This window comes from Rhinichthys klamathensis, unplaced genomic scaffold (genome assembly GCF_029890125.1).
Source record: "Rhinichthys klamathensis goyatoka isolate OS25496 unplaced genomic scaffold, OSU_Roscu_1.1 h1tg000558l_1, whole genome shotgun sequence".
Lineage (NCBI taxonomy): Eukaryota > Metazoa > Chordata > Actinopteri > Cypriniformes > Leuciscidae > Rhinichthys > Rhinichthys klamathensis.
Window position 1 is genome coordinate 324,768 of NW_026607026.1, and position 25,233 is coordinate 350,000.

The 25,233-nt window shown below is 37.1% G+C and overlaps 2 protein-coding genes across 2 annotated transcripts in view; both read right to left on the reverse strand.

Annotated features, from left to right (window-relative positions):
• The window catches only part of LOC130073749 (uncharacterized), a 36,935-nt gene extending 34,286 nt beyond the window's left edge, over nt 1-2,649 (reverse strand). The window contains exon 1 of the mRNA XM_056239325.1: nt 1,176-2,649. Coding sequence (XP_056095300.1) covers nt 1,189-2,490 — 1,302 coding nt within the window. The 5' untranslated portion in view covers nt 2,491-2,649 and the 3' untranslated portion in view covers nt 1,176-1,188. The remainder of the gene's footprint in view (nt 1-1,175) is intronic.
• The window catches only part of LOC130073727 (uncharacterized), a 58,558-nt gene that overhangs the window by 18,709 nt on the left and 14,616 nt on the right, over nt 1-25,233 (reverse strand). The window lies entirely within an intron of this gene.

A 25,233-nucleotide genomic window follows, 5' to 3' on the forward strand; every position in this document is an offset into this window, starting at 1 on the left:
ATCAACATTAGTAAAGATGAGTAAAGCGGAAATTAAGGGGCTGATTGGGACTGAAGTGAAAAAGAGGTGGCAGACGATTTGGGACCACCAAACAAGAGGACGATATATGTATAGCATACAAAGAAATGTGGGGATAGAAAGAATAAGTGTTAATAATAGGAAAAAGGATGTGATAATAACAAGATTACGGATTGGGCTTACAACATTAAATCATAATCTACATAAAATAGGTAAACATGAAAGTGGGAATTGTGATAAATGTGGATATCCAGAAACTCTAAATCATATATTACAAGAATGTATTGCATACAATAGAGAAAGAAATGAATGAATTAAGTCACTAGAGGATATGGGTATAAGCAACTATTCAATTAAGGACATATTAGGAGAAGGAATAAATAATATAATACACGAGAAAATATTAAACATTTTAAGTGATACAGAACTGGTAAAAAAGATATACTTTTATTATTATTATTTTTTAATTATTATTATTAAAAAGCGTATTCAACTTCATAGCTCCATACTCCAATCCAGTAGGTGGCGGACAATGCACATTTAGGTTGGTTTGCCAACCACCATTTAAACCATAGAAGAAGAAGAGAAAGCGTCAGAGAAAGCGTCAAAGCTTCAATCTCAATAGATGATGGCCTCGTAACTCACCGGAGAGAATGGTGAAAAGGTGTTTGTTTTTTGTGCTCACAGTGTTTGCATCCTTTGTGCACGGTAAGACTGTTTTTATTTTAATATTATTATATCTATTTTTTTTTAGATTTCATCGTCAACAATGTAAACCAAGGATGACTAGGTAATTTTAGACACACCTGCTGAACCTGCTCGGACCAGTCTGTGCATAATGAAAGTTGAAACGCAAATCTGAGGGAATTTGTTAAATAAAACCATACACTGAATAAAAACTCGAAATGTATAAATAGTTCTAATTTGGTGGACAAATGTAAAGTTTTTTTTATTTTTTTTATTTTTTTTATTGAATCGTATATCAAACATACAAAAAGGCATATCGCAATCATATTCAGTCAAATCTTACAACATGAATTGAACATGGAGTACAACATTGTACAAATAAAAATAAATGAATAGAAAACAAACAAATAAATAAATAGAATAAAAAGATAATAATAAAACAAAATAAATAAAAAAGGAAACCAAGAGACTCAGCAGTAGACACTAGGGAATAAGTTTGCATAAGTATTCATGCAAATTTAGGGCTTTTTTTGTTTTGCAACATTTCAGGGATTGTTTATGCAGAATTATATCATTTCGAAAGGCATTAAAAACAGGGGATGTTTTTAGAAATCGACATTTATGTATGAAATATTTGGCCATTAAAATCAGATTATTCACTCCAAACTCCGTTTTTCTGTTCTCCATTTGAAGTCCAAATTTAATGTATTCATATGTTAAATTTGGAATATTTTGTGTATCATACATGATCCAGTACTGGAAAGCATCCCAGAAAGTCTGGGTTACACTACAAGAGAAGAAGAGATGTTCTGCGGTTTCAATGTCAGAATTACAGAAAGTACAAACATTCACATCCATATTAAATCTTTGATGCAAGAAGTTGTTACATGGATAAATCTCATTCATCACTTTGAAGTGAACTTCTTTTACCTTCGGTGAAATAGGAAAAGAAAGGTAACTGGTTCTTATCTTCACTAAACAACTGCTGGTGAATTTCTCGAAGATATGTTTTCTCTTGAAAGGTGAGGGGAAGCAGATCGAAGTGAGAACATTTCTAAAAAATGTATTATTCAATTTATTTTTATCTAAGAAATGATACGCATCTATGGTTAAAGTGGGCTCTCTTGGAATAACCACAGAGTATGTTAACATGCCTTTTACTAAAGTGATCAGGGCTTGTGGGATTGCCTGAATTACAGTTTTAAATTGCCTCTCAGAGCACATCAAATTGTATTTCTTGGTGAAGACATCATATGTTAAGAAGTTACCATAATTATCTAATAGATGAACAATCGACCAGACACCCTTTTCCATCCATTCACCGTAGAAAAAAGATTTTCTCTTAATTAATATACTTCTGTTATTCCATATTGGGACAGTGTGAGGAGTAAAGTTATGTTTGTATATGAGTTTCCAGTATTGAAGAACCTGTTGATGGAAAGCTGAAAGCTTAATCGGTAGTTTGGAAATGTTGAAGTCACATCTTAACAAGAAATGTATACCACCAAACATTTTGAAGATTTTGAAGGGGAAATCAAACCAGAAATTATCACCTTTTATAATAAAATTTTGTAACCATTTTAATTTGATGGTACCATTCATTGGGTCAAAGTCAATGGCATTTAACCCCCCTTCTTTGGCAGGTTTCACTGTATCGCTTTTATTTATATAATGATATTTATTTTTCCATATAAAATTGAAATTATCTTGATTGATCTTCTTAATTAATTTGTCGGGTATATCCAGTGAGTAGGCTGGGTAGGTAAGTCTTGACAAACTTTGCATTTTAGTAAGTAAAATGCGTCCAAAAACAGATAAGTCTCTTTGAAGCCAACTGTTAAGAATAGTTCTATTTTTCTGAATGATATTTTCTATGTTGGATGTTTCTCTAACTTTTTTATCTTTTGAAATTATTATACCCAAATATCTGACTTCATTTTTAACTGGGATGTTGTACATATTAATCATGTCATGGTCTTGAATAGTTACAATTTCACATTTGTCCATATTCAACTTTAAACCAGATGCTTTAGAGAACAAAGAAATCTCCTGTAATGCCACTGGAATTTGTCTTGCATTCTTTAAAAAAAGTGTGGTGTCATCTGCCAGTTGACTTATTACCAATGAATTTCCCATGACATTTAGGGGTTGGATGTTCAGGTTATTTTTAACATGGATAGCTAGTAATTCGGTTACAATGATAAATAACAAAGGTGAGGTTGGACAACCTTGTCGAATGCCTCTCTTTATATCAAAGCGCTTAGAAGTTCCAAATGGCAGAGACACTGAACTATTGATGTCTGTATATAGAATATTGATTATGTCAATAAATTTATTCCCAAACCCAAAACACTCCAGAGTCTTTAAAATAAATCTATGTTCGACCATGTCGAAGGCCTTGTAAAAGTCCAAAAAAAGAATAATTCCATCATCCTTAATTAAATGTTTATAGTCTAACAAATCTAATACCAATCTTATATTGTTATGTATAGATCTGTCTCTGAGAAAACCAGACTGAGTATCACTTATAACATCAGCCAAACCATTCCTCAACCTGTCGGCAATCACATGAGAAAACAGCTTATAGTCAGTGTTCAATAAGGTGATAGGGCGAAGATTATTGATATGCCTTTTGTCTTTGCCTTGTTTGGGAATGAGAGTTATTAGCCCCTGTTTCATTGTAGGTGTAGGTGTCCTATTACTCAAAATGTCCTTTATAGCCTCCAATAAGAAACCTTTCAGGTCAACCCAAAAGAATTTGTAAAAATTGGATGTCAGGCCATCTTGTCCTGGTGCTTTCCCTACTGCTATTTTCTTAATTGCTTTATCTAATTCTGCCATTCTGATCTCAGAGTCACATATTTCTTTAAAGGCTAATTCTATTTTGGGGATATACGGCCTCAAACCACCAAGGAAAATATCTGAGTCGTATCTTGAATATTCAGAGCTATAAAGTTTGGAGTAAAATTTATAAATTTCTTCAGATATTATTTTATGATCTGTGCACTCTGTATCATTAATCATTAATGAATTAATTATCTTTCTCTCTTGTCTCCTTTTCTCTAATCCACTAAAATAAGACGTGTTTTTCTCCCCTTCTTCTATCCATTTAGCCCGAGACCTTACATAAGCACCCTGAGCTTTTTTAAGATATAAATAATCTAATTTTTCTTGAAGGTTAATGAAAGTGCTTTTATCCGCATCGGACATTAGAATTTTATCACAGTATCTATTTATGTCCTGTACCAATTGGATCTCATATTGCTTTTGTTTGCTATTTTTGGATTTACTGTATTGTATCGAAAACTCCCTTGCCTTAAACTTAAAGTACTCCCATCTACTACTATAACTGCCTACATGTATATCATTTTTAATTTTCTCTATCAAATTTCTAATAGTTTTAATATATTCCTCATCTTTTAGAAGGTCTGCATTAAATTTCCAATAATCTTTTTTCTTTTTGGGCCTATTATCTGGATTTAATACAAGATTTATCACACAGTGATCAGTTAAAGGTGCACTATTAATCGACACATTTGAGACATTGCTAGAAATTTCAGGTGTTGCTAACCATAAATCTATTCTGGATTTACTACTACCATTGGGTTTAATCCATGAGAATTGAATGACCTCTGGATTCCTATCCCTCCAAATGTCTATTAAATTGTTTGAATTTAGGAAATCACATAGAATAGTATTCCAGTGGTTAGTATTGTATTTAGAAGGATATCTATCCTGCCATTCATCAGGTGTCAGATTTAAATCTCCACCAATCAAAATAAGTTCGGTATGGTATATTTCCGTATATTCAGTGACTACATCCGTAACTTCAGATAACAGCATTTTGTTCTGATTACTAGCATTAAAGCCATAAATGTTTACTAAAATAACAAAAATCCCTTCTATATTTAACACAACTGCAAGCCAGTGACCCAATCCATCAGCTTTAAAAGTGATTACTTTCCCTGGACATTTATTAAAGCAAATAGCTACACCGCCAGATCGATTGGAACCATGACTGAAGATAATCTTTTCACCCCACTGGTTTGACCAGAAGGTGGCATCAGCGTCACAGGAGTGAGTCTCTTGTAAGAAAGTGCAGTGGGCATTTTGTCCCTTACAAAATAAAAATACTGCTTTCCTCTTCACTGAATCTCTAAGGCCTCTTGTGTTCAAAGAAGTTAACAATAAACTCGTATTTAACATAGAAAAATAAATTAAATAAAGGAGAGAGAAAGAAAAAGAAAACTGCTGTAACAATAAAGCAGTAACAATAGAAACAAAATATATCGCCTAACTATGTTATTAAAGATCTCTTTTTAGTTCTTTTAGAAATATATCTAATGGGTAATCCTCTAACATTCAAAACAAATAGGGATGTAACGTTACCCTTACCCTGCCTTCTAATGATCATTTTCAAAAGTCTTTCCATGCCTATGATGATTTTTTTTTTTTTATTCTTTGGCATATATGCGACGACCGTTTATGTAGCCAAAAGGTCCCCTGTAATATGCCTTCTCACCCGCTTTTCTTGCTTGCAGAATTTGCGGCCAGAGTTTTCCCCTTTCCAGCATATCGTCCTTCGTCAAATCCTCAGCGAACCGGATCCCTGCAGCCTCACAGACCTGCGACTTTTTAGTCATTCTCCAGATGGCATCTCTATGTTGACGCTTAGTGAACTGCACAATCACCTGGCGCGTCTTGTTATCCTCCTTCCTCCCCAGGCGGTGTACAGTGTCCACGTATTCCTCCATTTTCTGGGACCATTCTTGTGCGATTTCCCCCAGAAGTCGTATCACCTCTTGCCTGATGTTTTCATCCACCGTTACCTTCTCTTTGACTCCCTTTATTCTCAAATTCCAGCGTCGTCTGTATCTGTCTTGCTCCTTTGATCTTTCTGTGATTTCGTCAACTTCTTTCCGTAAAACAGACACTTGGGTTTCCAAAGTAAAAATCTTGTCCTTACATTCCTTGACCCCTTCAGCGTTGAATTCAATTGACTTCGTAAGATTAGCAATCATCGCAGTGTTCTGAGTCAGTTTAACATCAAGCTCCGCCATCTTTTGGTCTTGACTATCAAACCTGGAGTGAAGTGCTTGAATTGCTTCTAAAACCTCCATCGCAGTTGGATTTTGCTTGGCTATTTTCTTCACATGTGCTCCTTTGGATGGAGTTAATGGCGGGGAGTTAATTACCTCGTCATGGCCTCTTTTCCCTTCACTGTTGGGCGCAGTCTCCACCTCCATGCCATAATCATGGTCTGAATATTGCGTAGTTCGGGTTTTTTTTTCATCGTCTTTTTTGTTTTTTTGTTCGTTCGGCATGGTCAGGTAGTCAGTTCCAGCTGTTTAGCAGGGTAAGTAATATAAAAAACTCAAATTGAGGAACTTCCCCAGGTGCACTAATTTTCTCCAACCGTTCAATCCGCCATCTTGCCGGAATTTCCTAGCCGGAGAACTCCGGACAAATGTAAAGTACCTGGGCTACTTTTCCCAGCCCTGTGAATTTTCATCAGGGGGCGAAAAGTTTGCAACTTCCGGTTCACGGGGACTTTAAGTCTTAAAATGAGATCTGACCTGTTAATTTAGGATTTTTCACACATTCGTATTACAGAAGCCAATATTTTGTCGATTTAGGATTCTTATCCTGACTTTCTTAAAAATATATCTTCTAGTTAGGAAATCTTAAATCGCTTCATCGAGTTCGGTAATCAGCTCTCAGGTCTGTTACCAAGCAACCAACGACGAGTCCAGCAGTTTCTGTGAAGTAAAACGCTAGATTAAAATGGAGAAACGATAGACGTGCTTTAAATTAAGTTCTGCGGAAAGAAGTTTTTATAAGCTTGGTAGAAAAGGTAAAAGCATATTACTGTATTTCTAAGGTGTTTGTAATCATGTATTAGTGTTTTGTCGTCAAAAAGTCTTTACTATGAAAACAACTTTCCCCAGTGGACAAATAATACATCTATCTATTTATCTATCTATCTCTCCCTAATTATCTATCTATCTGACTGACTATCTAGCTATATCTGCTCCGCCAGACGGACACATTGGCGAGAATATCAGTTTTGTACATTATTTCGTTCTGTTTACCATCTTATTTATGAGGATGAATTGTATAACATGCCAATATTATTGCAGAACATATTTCACTTTTCTTTTTGCAAATATGTGTTAATTTGCATTTCTGTTGCGGATCGATCAAACGGGTGTTCGTGTAGGCTGTTAATTGTAAGACTTGCTTTGTGAAGTCTTCGTGTTATTTATGAGAGGCAGTATTGCCATTTATTTTACACAACGGTCTACAGTTTCCCACACTTTCATGTGTTTCTTCCATCTGCCGACGGTGTCGCCATTTCTCATTTCACCCGTTTTTGTGCGTACGCCTGGGTCAGAGCTTGCCTGAAGGACCGCACATTTTACCGTCAAGTTTGCTTTTTATAAATACCAATTATTGCGTAGAGATCTGCGTACGCCTTCTTTTGTGCGTACGCAACGTTTATAAATGAGGCCCCTGGTCTTTTTCACCGCAACTTCAAAAGTAAGACAGTTGTGGAAACGAGCGCTGGATTGCCGAGGTAATACTTCTCACCGTTTATTCAGAGGGTATGATTGTTTTTCATATCAATTTTCTTGAAAAGGGGCTTGACTTTTCAAACAGTGGTGGATTTTTCTGGACCTCAAGGGAACTTCTCTGCAATGTCGTCTGCCATTTTAAATGCGTGTAAGAAATTGTAGTCTGCCTCGACCCAGATTCCACTCCAAAGTATATTTTAGAATAAGCTCATCCCCAAAATGGCTTAATTATCATAGAGATGAAGGAAGTGAAGTTATATTGTTTCTTCACCATTTGGGTTGATCACATCCTGAACAAATGGTCATCATCAATTGTAGAATGGGAATGGGTGTGGGACACAGAGAACCTTCTCAGACAATGGGGTGTCTCAACTTCATTAACATACAGAACACAGCTGTTGCAACAAGAGCAACTTTAATTACATTAAGTCCAGGATAAAAGCTTTGAGATTTAGATGTTCTGGGTTCATTCTGACGCCGGTGAACCCAAGGTGCTTTGTGTACCTTGCCACTGCTATGCTGTAATAAACTTCATTTTTGAGATCTTCGACATCCACATCATTTTTTCTTACATGCGCGAGCCCTTAAATTAGAATAGATTCTGATTGGCTGTCAGTGTTTTATCGCTCAACAGCTGGGTAAAAAATCGTTCTGAAAGTGATCCCAATGATATCGTTTGTCGTTATCGTTATAGCTGTGGTGTGAACTCTGCTATTCTTTAAAATTGAGAACGATTTTTAGAACTATATCTTTATCGTTATCATCCTTGGTGAGAACGGGCCTTTATTAGCCTTCCCCTCTTCAAGCCTGACGCATCAGGACTGCTTTTGCTGTGACCCATCTAACGCTATCTTCAGGGAGACCTGGCTGGCAGTTAGGCCTGTTGTCTACACTAGTGCGTAACGTTTGCAGGGCCGTCGCTAGTGGGGTGAAAGGTGGTGACAATTATAGGGGCCCCCGCTGCCCAGAGGGCCCCACAAAATCCAGCAGTTATACTATTTAGGCCCCTGTTGTATTAATAATTCTAATATTTATATTAGTTGTATGCCTGAGATTTAAATGAAAACCACAAAAACGTGCAATTTGGGTAAATATTTTTCCAAATATCTGCTTCTCTTACCTCCATAAAAAATGGTTTAGTCCGACCTAAAGTATTTATTAATTATTCAGTCAGAGTCAGTGACAAACATCAGATGGACCCAATAAAATTGTAAGTCCCGCCCCAGCTCGTGAACAGAACCAATCAGAGTTGAGGCGGCAGCCTGAAGTTAACAATGAACTTGGTGGAAGAGCAGGAGACTGACTGACTGAAAAATGTCGGGGAAAAGAAAACATAAATCAGGGAACCAGAAATGCCAGGAAAAGACGGAGAGGGAGGCAAGGAGAGTGGTTGTATCCCAGTCGATCAAGACGTTCTTAAAGACCGGTTATTTATTGTTATTTCGCTGGGAGTTAGAAAACTTCCGTCTACAGTCTGCCGTGTACAGTCATTTTTTATTATCGGTGCGCGCCGCAATCGACCGAATGATTACGTGGTCTAAATTCCTGTCTTTTTACACTATTGTAAATAGAGTTTTAAAAAAATTACACGAGTCATGACGCATTGCATTATGCATCTGACCTGCCGGCTGATGATATTTAAAACATCGAGAAAACACGAATACAACACACTGCACTTGGATGAATAAATGTATTCGCTTTATTTAATAATATTACCAGTTCCATATTTTCTTTATTAAAAAATAAGACAATGAATGGTTTTATTTTTTTAATTAGACTGCATTCTTGTCAATTTCTAAATGTTTACTTTTTGATTTATGAATTATAACAGACTGATGGGGGGGGGGGAAAAGTATTACTTTTTAAAAATTGGTTTTATTATTATTGAACAATTTCTTGCTTTTTTGTTAGTTTTTATTAGTTGTAATTTTTAAATAAACATTTAACTTTTAAAATAAAGGTTTTACAACAACAGCACCATCTTCTGTTATATATGGGCCTCCATGTCCAGCTATTGTACAGTATATGATATTGGTGGAGGGTGGTGGGGGCCCACATCAATATTTTTTCAGGGGGCCCCGAATCCTCTAGCTACGGCCCTGAACGTTTGGTACGATTACGCCTGTCATTTACTCCAGCTTTTCCGACCCTCGAAAACTGAGACATTTGGGAACGCTTAAGACCTTAGACCTTTAGTTCGAAATCTCTGGGGTTGCATTTCAGTGTAAAAGGACCAAACTGAGACTTTTAGAAACGATGGCATGCTTGCCCTCATTCCTGTATCCTTGACGGCCGTGTAAACAAAAACATGAAGACTGAACTGCAAGATTTGCTGGCTTTGTTGTCATTTTTAGCAGCCATTGTGCAGTTAAATTCAGTATTTTATAATAGTGCAGCTGCCTAAGTATACAAAACCTAGGGAAAATGTGTTTCTTTGCACATAAGCCATTTAAGCAGCCTGCTTTAAAAAAAAGCATATCCCATATCGTCTTATACATGAGTGTTTGACTACTTTGTGACCAATGCATCTGTTTTTAACATGATGTATCGTTTATGTTTCTACTGCAATGTGCTAGTGTACTAATAGTACAGATTTATTTATTGATTTGAAGTGAGTTACATTGAGTTTGATTAAATGCATACTAGTGTACATGCTATTGAAAATACACAAACAATCACTACACAAACAGATCACACCTGGAACTATTTTAATGTGCAGATATAAATATAAGTAGCGCAACACAAAGGAAACCAAAAATGTTATTTTGTATGTTAGGCTACAAATGTGTGTAGTCATAGAGTGAAGGTGAGGTGCTGTGTGCAGGTGGATTTAACTCCCCAAGAGGTCTTCTTGTGGGTGTGTGTGAATATGAATACTGGTTTTGGTGAGGACACAAGTTTGGCGTCCACACCAGGCCTGACATCATGCAGAATTTAGGCCGACGTGAGCTAACTCGGAGCCTCGACTCTGCTCTTTCTTCCACTGAGGCTCCTGAGAGGAAGAAAATGAGGGAGTGTATGAGGAGCAGGATTGCTATCTTTAAAGAAAGCTTGTCTCAATGAGCACAGGCTCTGCATGGGCGGCCCAGGAAAGGTCAGCCGGGTTCACACTGCGCGATGTATAATAGTCCTTTACTATTGTTGCTTGTCAGACTGTACGAACATGATCCTCGCTGTAAGCCAAGAAGCCATTGAAATGGTGGCTACAAAGAAATCTCTAACGTTAATTTTGGTCATGGCTTGTCTTGAAAAACGAAGACAATTTGACTGTCGTTGTAGGAGAGTCACACTGCAGGACTGAGAGTCAAATCTTCTGACACTGCCAGAATTTTATCTGAGGTAAAAACATTATCACAACGGTCAATAATCAGCTGTCGGTGAACGTGTCAAACTAGCGATCAAAGACTTCAGATTTTAGCCAAGGATCAGAGGAATCTTTTAGAATTTGCAAAATTTGTCTCAGACGGACAAATCATGGCCAAAATCATACAGTTTGAACCCGACTTTAGGCGACGCACTCAAAGTGCTCATCTAAGGGGTGCAAGATTCCTTGTTGAAATATGATGAGTATGGTTAATAGCAAAATGGATATGTTTGCACAAGCTCTGCAATTCGGCACTCTAGTAAAGTCGACACGTTTGTTTAGGCTAGCACTTTCTAAAATAGATTGCTTAAAATCAAGCAAAGTATAAAAAATATAACCAAAGTACAGTGCCCTGAATTCACACTAAACCGACACCATCCCGAATACCGCTTTGTGTCGGTTTTCGAGTGCCCTGAAATCGCGAGATGAGGGCACTCGAAGATGATGATTGTTTGGGGAAAAAATAGGCGCTTCGCTAGAATCGCAACCTCATCTGATACATAAAAAGGTAAATGATTATAGAGGAGGTAAATGATTATAGAGGAGGCATTATTTAAATGATTTAACACTACACTTTCTTATAGCCTAACATAATTTATTTATATTTTTTAAACCGAACACCCAAATATTTTTTCAATTACAATTACTATAATTATGACCACATAGGCTACTTGTATGATCAATATGTGAATCTGTTGACCAGGCTACACATGACACGATTTGTGGTTTCATTGGCAGATGTTAATTTCGATGAGATTAGATAGCTGTAATCAGAGAATGTCTAATATGGGGAGAACTCAAGGGGGTAATCCACCAGCAGGAAGTTGAAGCCTCGCGGGAGCCACCATTGTAGCAGACCATCACCTGCTGTTAGCATCCCATTGACTCCCATTCATTTTGGCGTCACTTTGACAGCGAATAACTTTACATCTGAGGTGTTTAAAGACTCCATTTGTCCATGATTTATTTCTAGAAAAACACGACAATGTATAAAAGGCTCCATTACCTTGTATCTTACGTTATGGCCCCGTAGAAGCAGTTTTTTTAAAAATAGGCTAAAGATTGCGTCATAACCACGGGACTTTCTGTCGCACAATCGAGACATTACCGTATAGACAGGAGGAGGGGACATCGAGGGGACATGGAGGCACAAAGTCAAGGTAGGAGCCCATAAATAGAGAGTCCATAAAAGCAATGGGACAAAATATTTCAACAAAGTTTTTGAGGAATTAGGTGATTCAGATTTGTCTTGGCACAGCTACTAGAAGATTTACAACTGTCAGACTGTCGTCAAGCTCAGTTTGAGCCTGCAGCAGTCGCTCAGACATCAGACAGGAAGTGCAATAATCGGGCTTCAGTCTTCTCCGTTGAAATCAACCAAGGGGGTAATCCAGGGCCGGACTGGGACCAAAATTCGGCCCTGGCATTTGTGGTTTTCACCGGCCCAACTAATTGATGACGTTAAAAAACGTCCCCAGAATCTGAACATTTTTCCCACTGAGACACACCATACAAGGCAGCAATTTAGGCGCGTTTCCATTACAGATTTGCGCAAAACTTTTGCGATTTTTTGTAAATGTCGATAAAAAACTATTGCGAAATGACGGCGTTTCCATTAACTGATGTTTGCGATTACAACGTCCTTTTTTTTTCTCTCGCGATAAGTCATTTAAACATCATGGCAACGGGTCTATCAGCCACCACCACACTAGACATTAGGCTTGTTTGAGATGCGCCTTGCCTCGCCTGAAATGTATGCGAGAGTAGGCGGCTGCAGTGAGGGGAGGAGTGAAAAAAGCGCAGGCAAGCCGGACAGATCTCGCTTCTCGCAGTGGATCGCGATCTCATGAAAGTGCGTATCTATACCACGAATGTCATTTCTCGTGCCATTTATACGCCAAAAATGTTTTTTTGCGTCTATATGATACGCAGTTTTCGCGTGCATATGATACGCACTTTATGGCGTGTAATACGCACGCACTCCCCACCCCCCTCCCCCCTAAACCTACCCAAGGGGTTTTCAGTGCGTAGCATATGCACGCAAAAACCATTTTTGGCGTATAAATGGCACGAGAAATGACATTCGTGGTATAGATACGCACTTTCATGAGACTGTGTTGGAGGATCAGACACCTGTGAGATCAAAGGTGGATATCGCGGGATTCACGGGATTCACGCTCGTGCATGGTGTTGCTAATAAACTGGATGTAATTTAAGTTTTGTTGCTTTTATATGAAAATATAATGAACAAGACACCCAAAGTACTTATTTAATTCCATTTTAAATAGGCCTACGTGTTTATCAATATTTTTTTCTTTAATACAGACATGTGTTTTTATTAAAAAAATAAAATTACATCACATAGATCGCACTGTCAGAGAGTTTGGGAATATCCACACATAATTTATACACATAAAACATGATGTCAGAGTTTTAAAATCAAACATTTTAAAAGAGAACAATACATCACGGTTGTTTAAACCAATGAGCATTAAGCTGTGCCGTCAGCAAGTCGTTTCCCATCATGCTTTTGATCAGCGCAGTCGGTGGAGAGCAACTGCGCGCGACTGCAGAATCCGACACGTGCGCCTTGCAGTCGCGAGAGTTTTTTGACATACGTCGGCATGACACCAGAGCAAGGCGGACCGCACTCGGACACATTTCTAACCGGCATGCATCTCGCGCTGATCACCGGTGATCGGTTCTGCGCAGATTTTGCTCATCTCAAACAAGCCTATTATTATTAATGGAATGAGACGTGGTGTGTTATCCAAGCATTAATGGCAGGGAAAGACGCATAGCCTACTGCTAAGGAGTTTCTGGGTGTTTCTCTCTCATTTCTGCCCCGAGGTCTTGATTGTGGCATTTCTTTGAGGTTTAGAATCCAGTATTCCTGAAGCCTAATTATTGTTTATTTTATGAATTTAATAAAGAACTCTGTCCAAACGGTCAGTGTACATTTGTGTCCATTCGTTTTTCCTTTTTTAACCCGTATTGCAAAACGAAAAATGAACGGTGATTTTTTTATTTAAAATGCAAAGTTAACCAGCAATTTTTTTAAAATTTGAACTGTACACAAATGCTGTGCAAAAATAATAATATATCGACTAAATTTCAGATGTTTCTTTGACTTTTTGCCCCTTTATTGAACATTTAAAATATTCACAATTTAATACGAAAAAAATGTAGATTTTAATGGTTTTCTAAGGGCAAATTAGAACCTGGAAATTATATTTTTCCCGCAGTGCTGAATGAGAAGAGCCATATTTATGTCTCTGGAACCACAAGGTGATTTAGGTGAGTTATAGGCTAATGATAATAAATCTGTCTGAAAAAATAACGAGGCATTTTAATTGTTTATTAATAAACTATTGTTTTCTAAATCAGTGTCGGCTAAAAACATATCTCCATCTCCGCTGAGGCGCGCCGCGCGAATGCACATTTCGAGAGAAATACACCTTTCATAAGGATTACATCATCAGAATGTATTAGCTTTCGATTCGAATTTGTTCGTTTTAAAGTGGACACTTCAAGCTTTAGCCTAGGCTATACTTTGTTTCAGTTCTCGCGCTCCAGTTCACGGAGATCATGAAAGCGCGCATTATTGTTTTATTTTATTTTACAAAAGCACAACGTTTTCTTGTTATTGTGAGTTTACACAAATAAAATCATAGTGGCGAATAATGTATTATTATTTTCTGTATGACCAGAAATTATAGAGTAGGCCTATTTTAAGTTGTTTGTTGATAGGAAAAAGCAAGTGTTCGCGGCCGCGCCTCCGTGCCATGCGCGCTCAGCAAACACTTGGATATGCGTCAAAATCTTGTGTTTATTTGTGATAATCTTAGCCCTGTATTATTATTGTCTAACCATTATGAATGACATTTGACGAATTGCTTTGTTCCTTTTTTTGGATAAAAGCGTCTTCTAAATATGTAGCCTAATAACTGTTATAATAATGATGATATTTATTAGCCTATTATTTGCGTATATCACGGACCCCAAACACACCGCGTCTTCAGGTGACTGTAAATGCGCAAAAACTGTTTCCATTGCAGTTTTGCGAAATATTCCTTTTTCGAATTGCCTGAAAAACCTCCTCATGCGAGCGTAAAAACTTTTTTGTGATAAAGGTGCAGCAACGTGGTCAGCTCGGCCCAAAACAATAGAAAATCACACCGGCCCTTCTGGCATGTGCCAGAATTGCCAGATGGCCAATCCGGGCCTGGGGTAATCCATCGACCGGAAGTTGAAGCCGGCCAGGTGCCGCCATGTTGTAGCAGAACTTCACTTGCGTTAGCATTTCCATTGACTCCCATTCATTTTGGCGTCACTTTGACAGCGAATAACTTTACATCTGAGGCGTTTAAAGACTCCATTTGTCCATTATTTATTTCTAAAGAAACACGACAATGTATAAAGGGCTCCATTACCTTCTATGTTACATTATGGCCCCGTAGAAACAGATTTAGTAAAAATAGGCTAACGATTGCGTCATAACCACTCGACTCTCTGTCGCGCTGTACAGAAATTACCGTACAGACAGGAGGAGAAGCTCGCAGGCAATCGGGGGGACGTCCCGTCAAGGGAGAAGCCCATAGATAATGAGTCCATAAAAGCAACGGAATACTTACTCCTGCTCACTCACGCCAAAGAACTCTTTGCTCAAGTTCCCCGTCTCTGCAAGATTAACGTTGGCCATTTTCACGCACAGCTACTAGAAGATTAACGTCTGTCAGACAGGTTGCTCACGTCATCAAGCTTAGTTTGAGTCGGTTTGAGTCTGCGCGTCAGGAACGGAAGTGCTCAGAAATCGCTAAAAATGGGCTTCAACTGTCTCAACTGAGTTCCAATGAGATGGCTCTGTCCATTTCTTATACTGTCTATGAAATCAACGGGGTCGCTCTGTCCATTTCTTTTACTGTCTATGGGAGAACTGCCAATCTCACTAAACTTCCGGGTTCTGAACTGGTTGCAGTTCCACTCTGATTCCATATGAGGGCGCTCACAGGACGAGTGCAGAATGAATGGAAGTCTATGGAGCTAAACCCCTCAAAATCCACTTTTCTCAGGATATAATTTTTTGTCTAGTAATTTGAATGTTGTTTTCGAAAGGAGATGCAAAGAAATTACAGATTGCTGGGTGTTAGATTTTTTAGAGTCACTTATTTGCTTTAAAAAGTCTTTTAAAATGTCAATGACGTCATACACATTGTACGACCAGAGACCTGCTTTACGGCAATCCTTCAGACACTTTGGTGTTTTCGCGCATAGACTGACGCAAAATGTAAAAATACTACTGTTATTGTGTCACGAAATGTAGTTGAATAGTTTTTCAGTCGACAATGTAGTTGTTTAAAGCTCAAATCTGTGGTTTATTTATAAAGATGGCGCCTATTTAAAAATAAATTCTGACGGCGTCGGAGTTGTGAGATCCAGGGATCAGCGGGTCTCAGCACTCATGTACCCCGCCTGGAACAGCCTTATCTCGGCTAGTGCATCTTATGTTTGCTGCTGGCTGCCTGGCTGATGTTTCTTGTCTAGTGGTTACATGAGATATAATTCGTCTTGTGTAACAGGCGGTCTTTGGTTTCATTAATCTATCATTTGTTCCCAGGCAATATCGTTTTGGCTGAGGGCAAAGTGAAGTTTCATAACTTTATATTTAGGCTATTTTAACGTTGTATCATGCTGTTTGTCTGAATCGTTACTTTATGTATTGTCTTGTTTAGGCTACTTTGTTATAATGGCTATTACTGATCAATAAAACTGAAATGTAACAAAAAATAGACAGGGTTGTGTATATAGCCTATATTTTATATAGCCTTTTCATTACCATTTTATTTGCTGTATACTGTTTGTTTATTTTATTGACTAAACTATTTACTATTACTTCTCACTTTATCTTATATTTACTATTTGCATTTTGCATTGCACTGCAGTTGTACCATATAGTATTATTACCATAGATAAAGGATCCATCAGTTATCTTTGTTAATGCTTAAATCGGGTCAATCTAAAATAATTTTTTCCACAATAAGAAAACTATTGCAGCAACGTTACAAAGCGGCCAATAGGGCGTCTATGTATTTATTTCTATGCTTTTGCGCTCTGCACTTTCTTTTCTTTCAAGGCATCGACAACACAGCTGACAGGTAAAATACATGTGTTAGAAGAGTTAAAGGGTTAGTTCACCCAAAAAATGAAAATGATGTCATTAATGACTCACCCTCATGTCGTTCCAAGCCCAACATTATCAAGCCCGTAAGACCTCCGTTCATCTTCGGAACACAGCTGGGGTGATGAACTGAGAAATCAAATTTTCCTTGAGCTTTTGACATCTAAGAGGTCATCATATTATAAGAATATCCTGTAAGTTTCAGAACTGAAAACATCCTTTTTAGTCCAATAAAAGCTTTTATTGACACCAGGTTCAGCAAACGACTCGTTTTTCAAAGTGGGGAACTATGACGACAAAGAGGATAAAACACCACCCCCCGCAGAAGAAGATCAACGCCTACTTCAACACGGACGGTTTAGCCCCGCCCATCGATTCGCGCATTACACGAAACTCATTATAATATGCAAAACTGTTATCCACTCACAGCAGTGGGCGTTTACTTCCAAGTCTTCAATGCGAGAGACGCCCATAAAAACCAGTGTTTTTGAGCTAGGCTCAAAACTAGGGTGGAATAGCCTATTACATTACCTATTCATTTTGATGTTTTTGAATGTAAAAACCAAGCGAACGTCATAAGTTGACCTCAGACAACAATTAAACAATTTAAAAAGCCAGTTCATGACCCCTTTAAGATATTTTAGATTTATTACTAGAGCTTTCTGTCCCTCCATTGAAAATGTATTGTAACGTTCTCAGGCAAGGACGAGACGGTTTTGATAACAAAGGGTGTTTATTAGAGGCTGTTGTCGGCCACAGCCCACGCCATACACACCCGACTTATAAGAGAACCGCACTTGAACCAGCGAGGCGCTCTTCTCCCCTCCTCCTCCCCAGATTTCCCCATCACTCTCACAAGGGGTGGAGCCTCTTTCCATATTAAACTAGACAACGAATCAATCGAATCACATAAAACGAATAAAGTAAAACATTAACATTAAATGCATCCTTATTTGTAACAGAACAGCATTTTGAACACGTTACAGTATGTACGGTATAGGCTACTGTCCTTGTCCAGAAAGGAAATAAAAACATCATCAAAGTAGTCCATGTGACATCAGTGGGTTAGTTAGAATTTTTTGAAGCATCGAAAATACATTTTGGTCCAAAAATAACAAAAACTAAGACTTTATTCATCATTGTATTCAGCGTCTTACGTCAGTAGCGTCACTGAATGCGGATTGACAACAGAACCGGAAGACAATACAATGATGAATAAAGTCGTAGTTTTTGTTATTCTTGGACCAAAATGTATTTTCGCTGCTTCAAAAACTTCTGACTAACCCACTGATGTCACATGGACTACTTTGATGATGTTTTTATTACCTTTCTGGACAAGGACAGTACACCGTACATACATTTCCAATGGAGGGACAGAAAGCTCTCGGACTAAATCTAAAATATCTTAAACTGTGTCCCGAAGATGAACGAAGGTCTTACGGGCTTGGAACGACATGAGGGTGAGTCAGTAATGACATAATTTTCATTTTTGGGTGAACTAACCCTTTAAGTCCGCCTTAACATTGGTCCCGCTTCAGTCGCCACAATGCTAACAAGCGGTGTCTCTGGTCGTAATCAGTCCTTCACTGACCAATCAGCGTCCATTAGCAGAATGCTAGCGTGTTATGGGCAACAACAACTCAACCTCTAAGAAATCGAAAGGACATAAGCACTCGTTCATTCAACTTTCGACCTATAACTCATGTTGAACTTGCACAACCTAGAATCAAATCTGAGATTTCTCAACGGCAATCGGGTGAAAGAGACAAATTTAGCTGTTTAGCCCCATAGACTCCCATTCATTCTGCACTCGGACGATCGCCCCCAGTGGAACTCTGGTGGAACTACAACCCAAATTCTGTACAATAGGACTTAGGGCTTTCCGTAGCCGGGCTTTGCTGTAATTGACCCCACTCTTGTATGTCATGGACTTCCGAAGTTTTGTTTGGTTACGTGCTTTTTCTGCTCTGTGGTGATTTGTTATATATGGTGGAGAAAACAATTCTGACCACCAGATGTCACTGATGCACGTTTGCACAATTTGATGAAAACCTCAAATGGTTCAGAAAGCCTCGGTTTCCCATCACTAATCAAAACACTTGCAGCCACTTGCAGGAAATGCGTCATGCAAGTAGTCAAGGGAAAAGACCGCAAGGCCGCTTGATTGGTTCATCACGCGGAGGAGGAGCGAAGAGGGAACGAGAAATAGTTGCTAACCGCCATTTTAAAAAAAAAAAAGAAGAAGAAGAAGAGGGAACGAGGAAGCGTCAAGCCCCCTTGGTTATATCCTATGCCAGAAATTGACATATTCATACATAAGGAGATAAACAAGAAGAAACAAAATTTGCCACTAAAAGTAATCGTTCAAAAATATTAATCAAGCATACAACAACATAACTCAAATATTCACAGATGGATCAAAAGATCCCAAAACAGAGCAGCTGCAGCAGTGTATTCCTCAGTACAATATTAAATTATCAGAAAGAGTAACAGATCATATATTTGTTTATACAACAGAACTGATAGCCATATCATTAGCATTACAATGGATAGAAGAAAAGCAGCCTAATAGAAGTGTGATATGTACAGACTCAAAATCAGCTCTGCAAAGTTTAGAAAGTGGGAAATCTTTAGCAAGACAAGATATTTTAAATGAAACATTACAGAAGTTATAGCATAAAACACTTAGGAGTAAGGGTGAGTTTTTTGTGGGTGCCAGCCAGCCCATGTTGGAGTAAAGGGGAATGAGGAAGCTGTTAAACTGGCAAAGAAGTCTTTGAAAGATCCTGATCAACATTAGTAAAGATGAGTAAAGCGGAAATTAAGGGGCTGATTGGGACTGAAGTGAAAAAGAGGTGGCAGACGATTTGGGACCACCAAACAAGAGGACGATATATGTATAGCATACAAAGAAATGTGGGGATAGAAAGAATAAGTGTTAATAATAGGAAAAAGGATGTGATAATAACAAGATTACGGATTGGGCTTACAACATTAAATCATAATCTACATAAAATAGGTAAACATGAAAGTGGGAATTGTGATAAATGTGGATATCCAGAAACTCTAAATCATATATTACAAGAATGTATTGCATACAATAGAGAAAGAAATGAATGAATTAAGTCACTAGAGGATATGGGTATAAGCAACTATTCAATTAAGGACATATTAGGAGAAGGAATAAATAATATAATACACGAGAAAATATTAAACATTTTAAGTGATACAGAACTGGTAAAAAAGATATACTTTTATTATTATTATTTTTTAATTATTATTATTAAAAAGCGTATTCAACTTCATAGCTCCATACTCCAATCCAGTAGGTGGCGGACAATGCACATTTAGGTTGGTTTGCCAACCACCATTTAAACCATAGAAGAAGAAGAGAAAGCGTCAAAGCTTCAATCTCAATAGATGATGGCCTCGTAACTCACCGGAGAGAATGGTGAAAAGGTGTTTGTTTTTTGTGCTCACAGTGTTTGCATCCTTTGTGCACGGTAAGACTGTTTTTATTTTAATATTATTATATCTTTTTTTTTTTAGATTTCATCGTCAACAATGTAAACCAAGGATGACTAGGTAATTTTAGACACACCTGCTGAACCTGCTCGGACCAGTCTGTGCATAATGAAAGTTGAAACGCAAATCTGAGGGAATTTGTTAAATAAAACCATACACTGAATAAAAACTCGAAATGTATAAATAGTTCTAATTTGGTGGACAAATGTAAAGTTTTTTTTATTTTTTTTATTTTTTTTATTGAATCGTATATCAAACATACAAAAAGGCATATCGCAATCATATTCAGTCAAATCTTACAACATGAATTGAACATGGAGTACAACATTGTACAAATAAAAATAAATGAATAGAAAACAAACAAATAAATAAATAGAATAAAAAGATAATAATAAAACAAAATAAATAAAAAAGGAAACCAAGAGACTCAGCAGTAGACACTAGGGAATAAGTTTGCATAAGTATTCATGCAAATTTAGGGCTTTTTTTGTTTTGCAACATTTCAGGGATTGTTTATACAGAATTATATCATTTCGAAAGGCATTAAAAACAGGGGATGTTTTTAGAAATCGACATTTATGTATGAAATATTTGGCCATTAAAATCAGATTATTCACTCCAAACTCCGTTTTTCTGTTCTCCATTTGAAGTCCAAATTTAATGTATTCATATGTTAAATTTGGAATATTTTGTGTATCATACATGATCCAGTACTGGAAAGCATCCCAGAAAGTCTGGGTTACACTACAAGAGAAGAAGAGATGTTCTGCGGTTTCAATGTCAGAATTACAGAAAGTACAAACATTCACATCCATATTAAATCTTTGATGCAAGAAGTTGTTACATGGATAAATCTCATTCATCACTTTGAAGTGAACTTCTTTTACCTTCGGTGAAATAGGAAAAGAAAGGTAACTGGTTCTTATCTTCACTAAACAACTGCTGGTGAATTTCTCGAAGATATGTTTTCTCTTGAAAGGTGAGGGGAAGCAGATCGAAGTGAGAACATTTCTAAAAAATGTATTATTCAATTTATTTTTATCTAAGAAATGATACGCATCTATGGTTAAAGTGGGCTCTCTTGGAATAACCACAGAGTATGTTAACATGCCTTTTACTAAAGTGATCAGGGCTTGTGGGATTGCCTGAATTACAGTTTTAAATTGCCTCTCAGAGCACATCAAATTGTATTTCTTGGTGAAGACATCATATGTTAAGAAGTTACCATAATTATCTAATAGATGAACAATCGACCAGACACCCTTTTCCATCCATTCACCGTAGAAAAAAGATTTTCTCTTAATTAATATACTTCTGTTATTCCATATTGGGACAGTGTGAGGAGTAAAGTTATGTTTGTATATGAGTTTCCAGTATTGAAGAACCTGTTGATGGAAAGCTGAAAGCTTAATCGGTAGTTTGGAAATGTTGAAGTCACATCTTAACAAGAAATGTATACCACCAAACATTTTGAAGATTTTGAAGGGGAAATCAAACCAGAAATTATCACCTTTTATAATAAAATTTTGTAACCATTTTAATTTGATGGTACCATTCATTGGGTCAAAGTCAATGGCATTTAACCCCCCTTCTTTGGCAGGTTTCACTGTATCGCTTTTATTTATATAATGATATTTATTTTTCCATATAAAATTGAAATTATCTTGATTGATCTTCTTAATTAATTTGTCGGGTATATCCAGTGAGTAGGCTGGGTAGGTAAGTCTTGACAAACTTTGCATTTTAGTAAGTAAAATGCGTCCAAAAACAGATAAGTCTCTTTGAAGCCAACTGTTAAGAATAGTTCTATTTTTCTGAATGATATTTTCTATGTTGGATGTTTCTCTAACTTTTTTATCTTTTGAAATTATTATACCCAAATATCTGACTTCATTTTTAACTGGGATGTTGTACATATTAATCATGTCATGGTCTTGAATAGTTACAATTTCACATTTGTCCATATTCAACTTTAAACCAGATGCTTTAGAGAACAAAGAAATCTCCTGTAATGCCACTGGAATTTGTCTTGCATTCTTTAAAAAAAGTGTGGTGTCATCTGCCAGTTGACTTATTACCAATGAATTTCCCATGACATTTAGGGGTTGGATGTTCAGGTTATTTTTAACATGGATAGCTAGTAATTCGGTTACAATGATTAATAACAAAGGTGAGGTTGGACAACCTTGTCGAATGCCTCTCTTTATATCAAAGCGCTTAGAAGTTCCAAATGGCAGAGACACTGAACTATTGATGTCTGTATATAGAATATTGATTATGTCAATACATTTATTCCCAAACCCAAAACACTCCAGAGTCTTTAAAATAAATCTATGTTCGACCATGTCGAAGGCCTTGTAAAAGTCCAAAAAAAGAATAATTCCATCATCCTTAATTAAATGTTTATAGTCTAACAAATCTAATACCAATCTTATATTGTTATGTATAGATCTGTCTCTGAGAAAACCAGACTGAGTATCACTTATAACATCAGCCAAACCATTCCTCAACCTGTCGGCAATCACATGAGAAAACAGCTTATAGTCAGTGTTCAATAAGGTGATAGGGCGAAGATTATTGATATGCCTTTTGTCTTTGCCTTGTTTGGGAATGAGAGTTATTAGCCCCTGTTTCATTGTAGGTGTAGGTGTCCTATTACTCAAAATGTCCTTTATAGCCTCCAATAAGAAACCTTTCAGGTCAACCCAAAAGAATTTGTAAAAATTGGATGTCAGGCCATCTTGTCCTGGTGCTTTCCCTACTGCTATTTTCTTAATTGCTTTATCTAATTCTGCCATTCTGATCTCAGAGTCACATATTTCTTTAAAGGCTAATTCTATTTTGGGGATATACGGCCTCAAACCACCAAGGAAAATATCTGAGTCGTATCTTGAATATTCAGAGCTATAAAGTTTGGAGTAAAATTTATAAATTTCTTCAGATATTATTTTATGATCTGTGCACTCTGTATCATTAATCATTAATGAATTAATTATCTTTCTCTCTTGTCTCCTTTTCTCTAATCCACTAAAATAAGACGTGTTTTTCTCCCCTTCTTCTATCCATTTAGCCCGAGACCTTACATAAGCACCCTGAGCTTTTTTAAGATATAAATAATCTAATTTTTCTTGAAGGTTAATGAAAGTGCTTTTATCCGCATCGGACATTAGAATTTTATCACAGTATCTATTTATGTCCTGTACCAATTGGATCTCATATTGCTTTTGTTTGCTATTTTTGGATTTACTGTATTGTATCGAAAACTCCCTTGCCTTAAACTTAAAGTACTCCCATCTACTACTATAACTGCCTACATGTATATCATTTTTAATTTTCTCTATCAAATTTCTAATAGTTTTAATATATTCCTCATCTTTTAGAAGGTCTGCATTAAATTTCCAATAATCTTTTTTCTTTTTGGGCCTATTATCTGGATTTAATACAAGATTTATCACACAGTGATCAGTTAAAGGTGCACTATTAATCGACACATTTGAGACATTGCTAGAAATTTCAGGTGTTGCTAACCATAAATCTATTCTGGATTTACTACTACCATTGGGTTTAATCCATGAGAATTGAATGACCTCTGGATTCCTATCCCTCCAAATGTCTATTAAATTGTTTGAATTTAGGAAATCACATAGAATAGTATTCCAGTGGTTAGTATTGTATTTAGAAGGATATCTATCCTGCCATTCATCAGGTGTCAGATTTAAATCTCCACCAATCAAAATAAGTTCGGTATGGTATATTTCCGTATATTCAGTGACTACATCCGTAACTTCAGATAACAGCATTTTGTTCTGATTACTAGCATTAAAGCCATAAATGTTTACTAAAATAACAAAAATCCCTTCTATATTTAACACAACTGCAAGCCAGTGACCCAATCCATCAGCTTTAAAAGTGATTACTTTCCCTGGACATTTATTAAAGCAAATAGCTACACCGCCAGATCGATTGGAACCATGACTGAAGATAATCTTTTCACCCCACTGGTTTGACCAGAAGGTGGCATCAGCGTCACAGGAGTGAGTCTCTTGTAAGAAAGTGCAGTGGGCATTTTGTCCCTTACAAAATAAAAATACTGCTTTCCTCTTCACTGAATCTCTAAGGCCTCTTGTGTTCAAAGAAGTTAACAATAAACTCGTATTTAACATAGAAAAATAAATTAAATAAAGGAGAGAGAAAGAAAAAGAAAACTGCTGTAACAATAAAGCAGTAACAATAGAAACAAAATATATCGCCTAACTATGTTATTAAAGATCTCTTTTTAGTTCTTTTAGAAATATATCTAATGGGTAATCCTCTAACATTCAAAACAAATAGGGATGTAACGTTACCCTTACCCTGCCTTTAAATGATCATTTTCAAAAGTCTTTCCATGCCTATGATGATTTTTTTTTTTTTATTCTTTGGCATATATGCGACGACCGTTTATGTAGCCAAAAGGTCCCCTGTAATATGCCTTCTCACCCGCTTTTCTTGCTTGCAGAATTTGCGGCCAGAGTTTTCCCCTTTCCAGCATATCGTCCTTCGTCAAATCCTCAGCGAACCGGATCCCTGCAGCCTCACAGACCTGCGACTTTTTAGTCATTCTCCAGATGGCATCTCTATGTTGACGCTTAGTGAACTGCACAATCACCTGGCGCGTCTTGTTATCCTCCTTCCTCCCCAGGCGGTGTACAGTGTCCACGTATTCCTCCATTTTCTGGGACCATTCTTGTGCGATTTCCCCCAGAAGTCGTATCACCTCTTGCCTGATGTTTTCATCCACCGTTACCTTCTCTTTGACTCCCTTTATTCTCAAATTCCAGCGTCGTCTGTATCTGTCTTGCTCCTTTGATCTTTCTGTGATTTCGTCAACTTCTTTCCGTAAAACA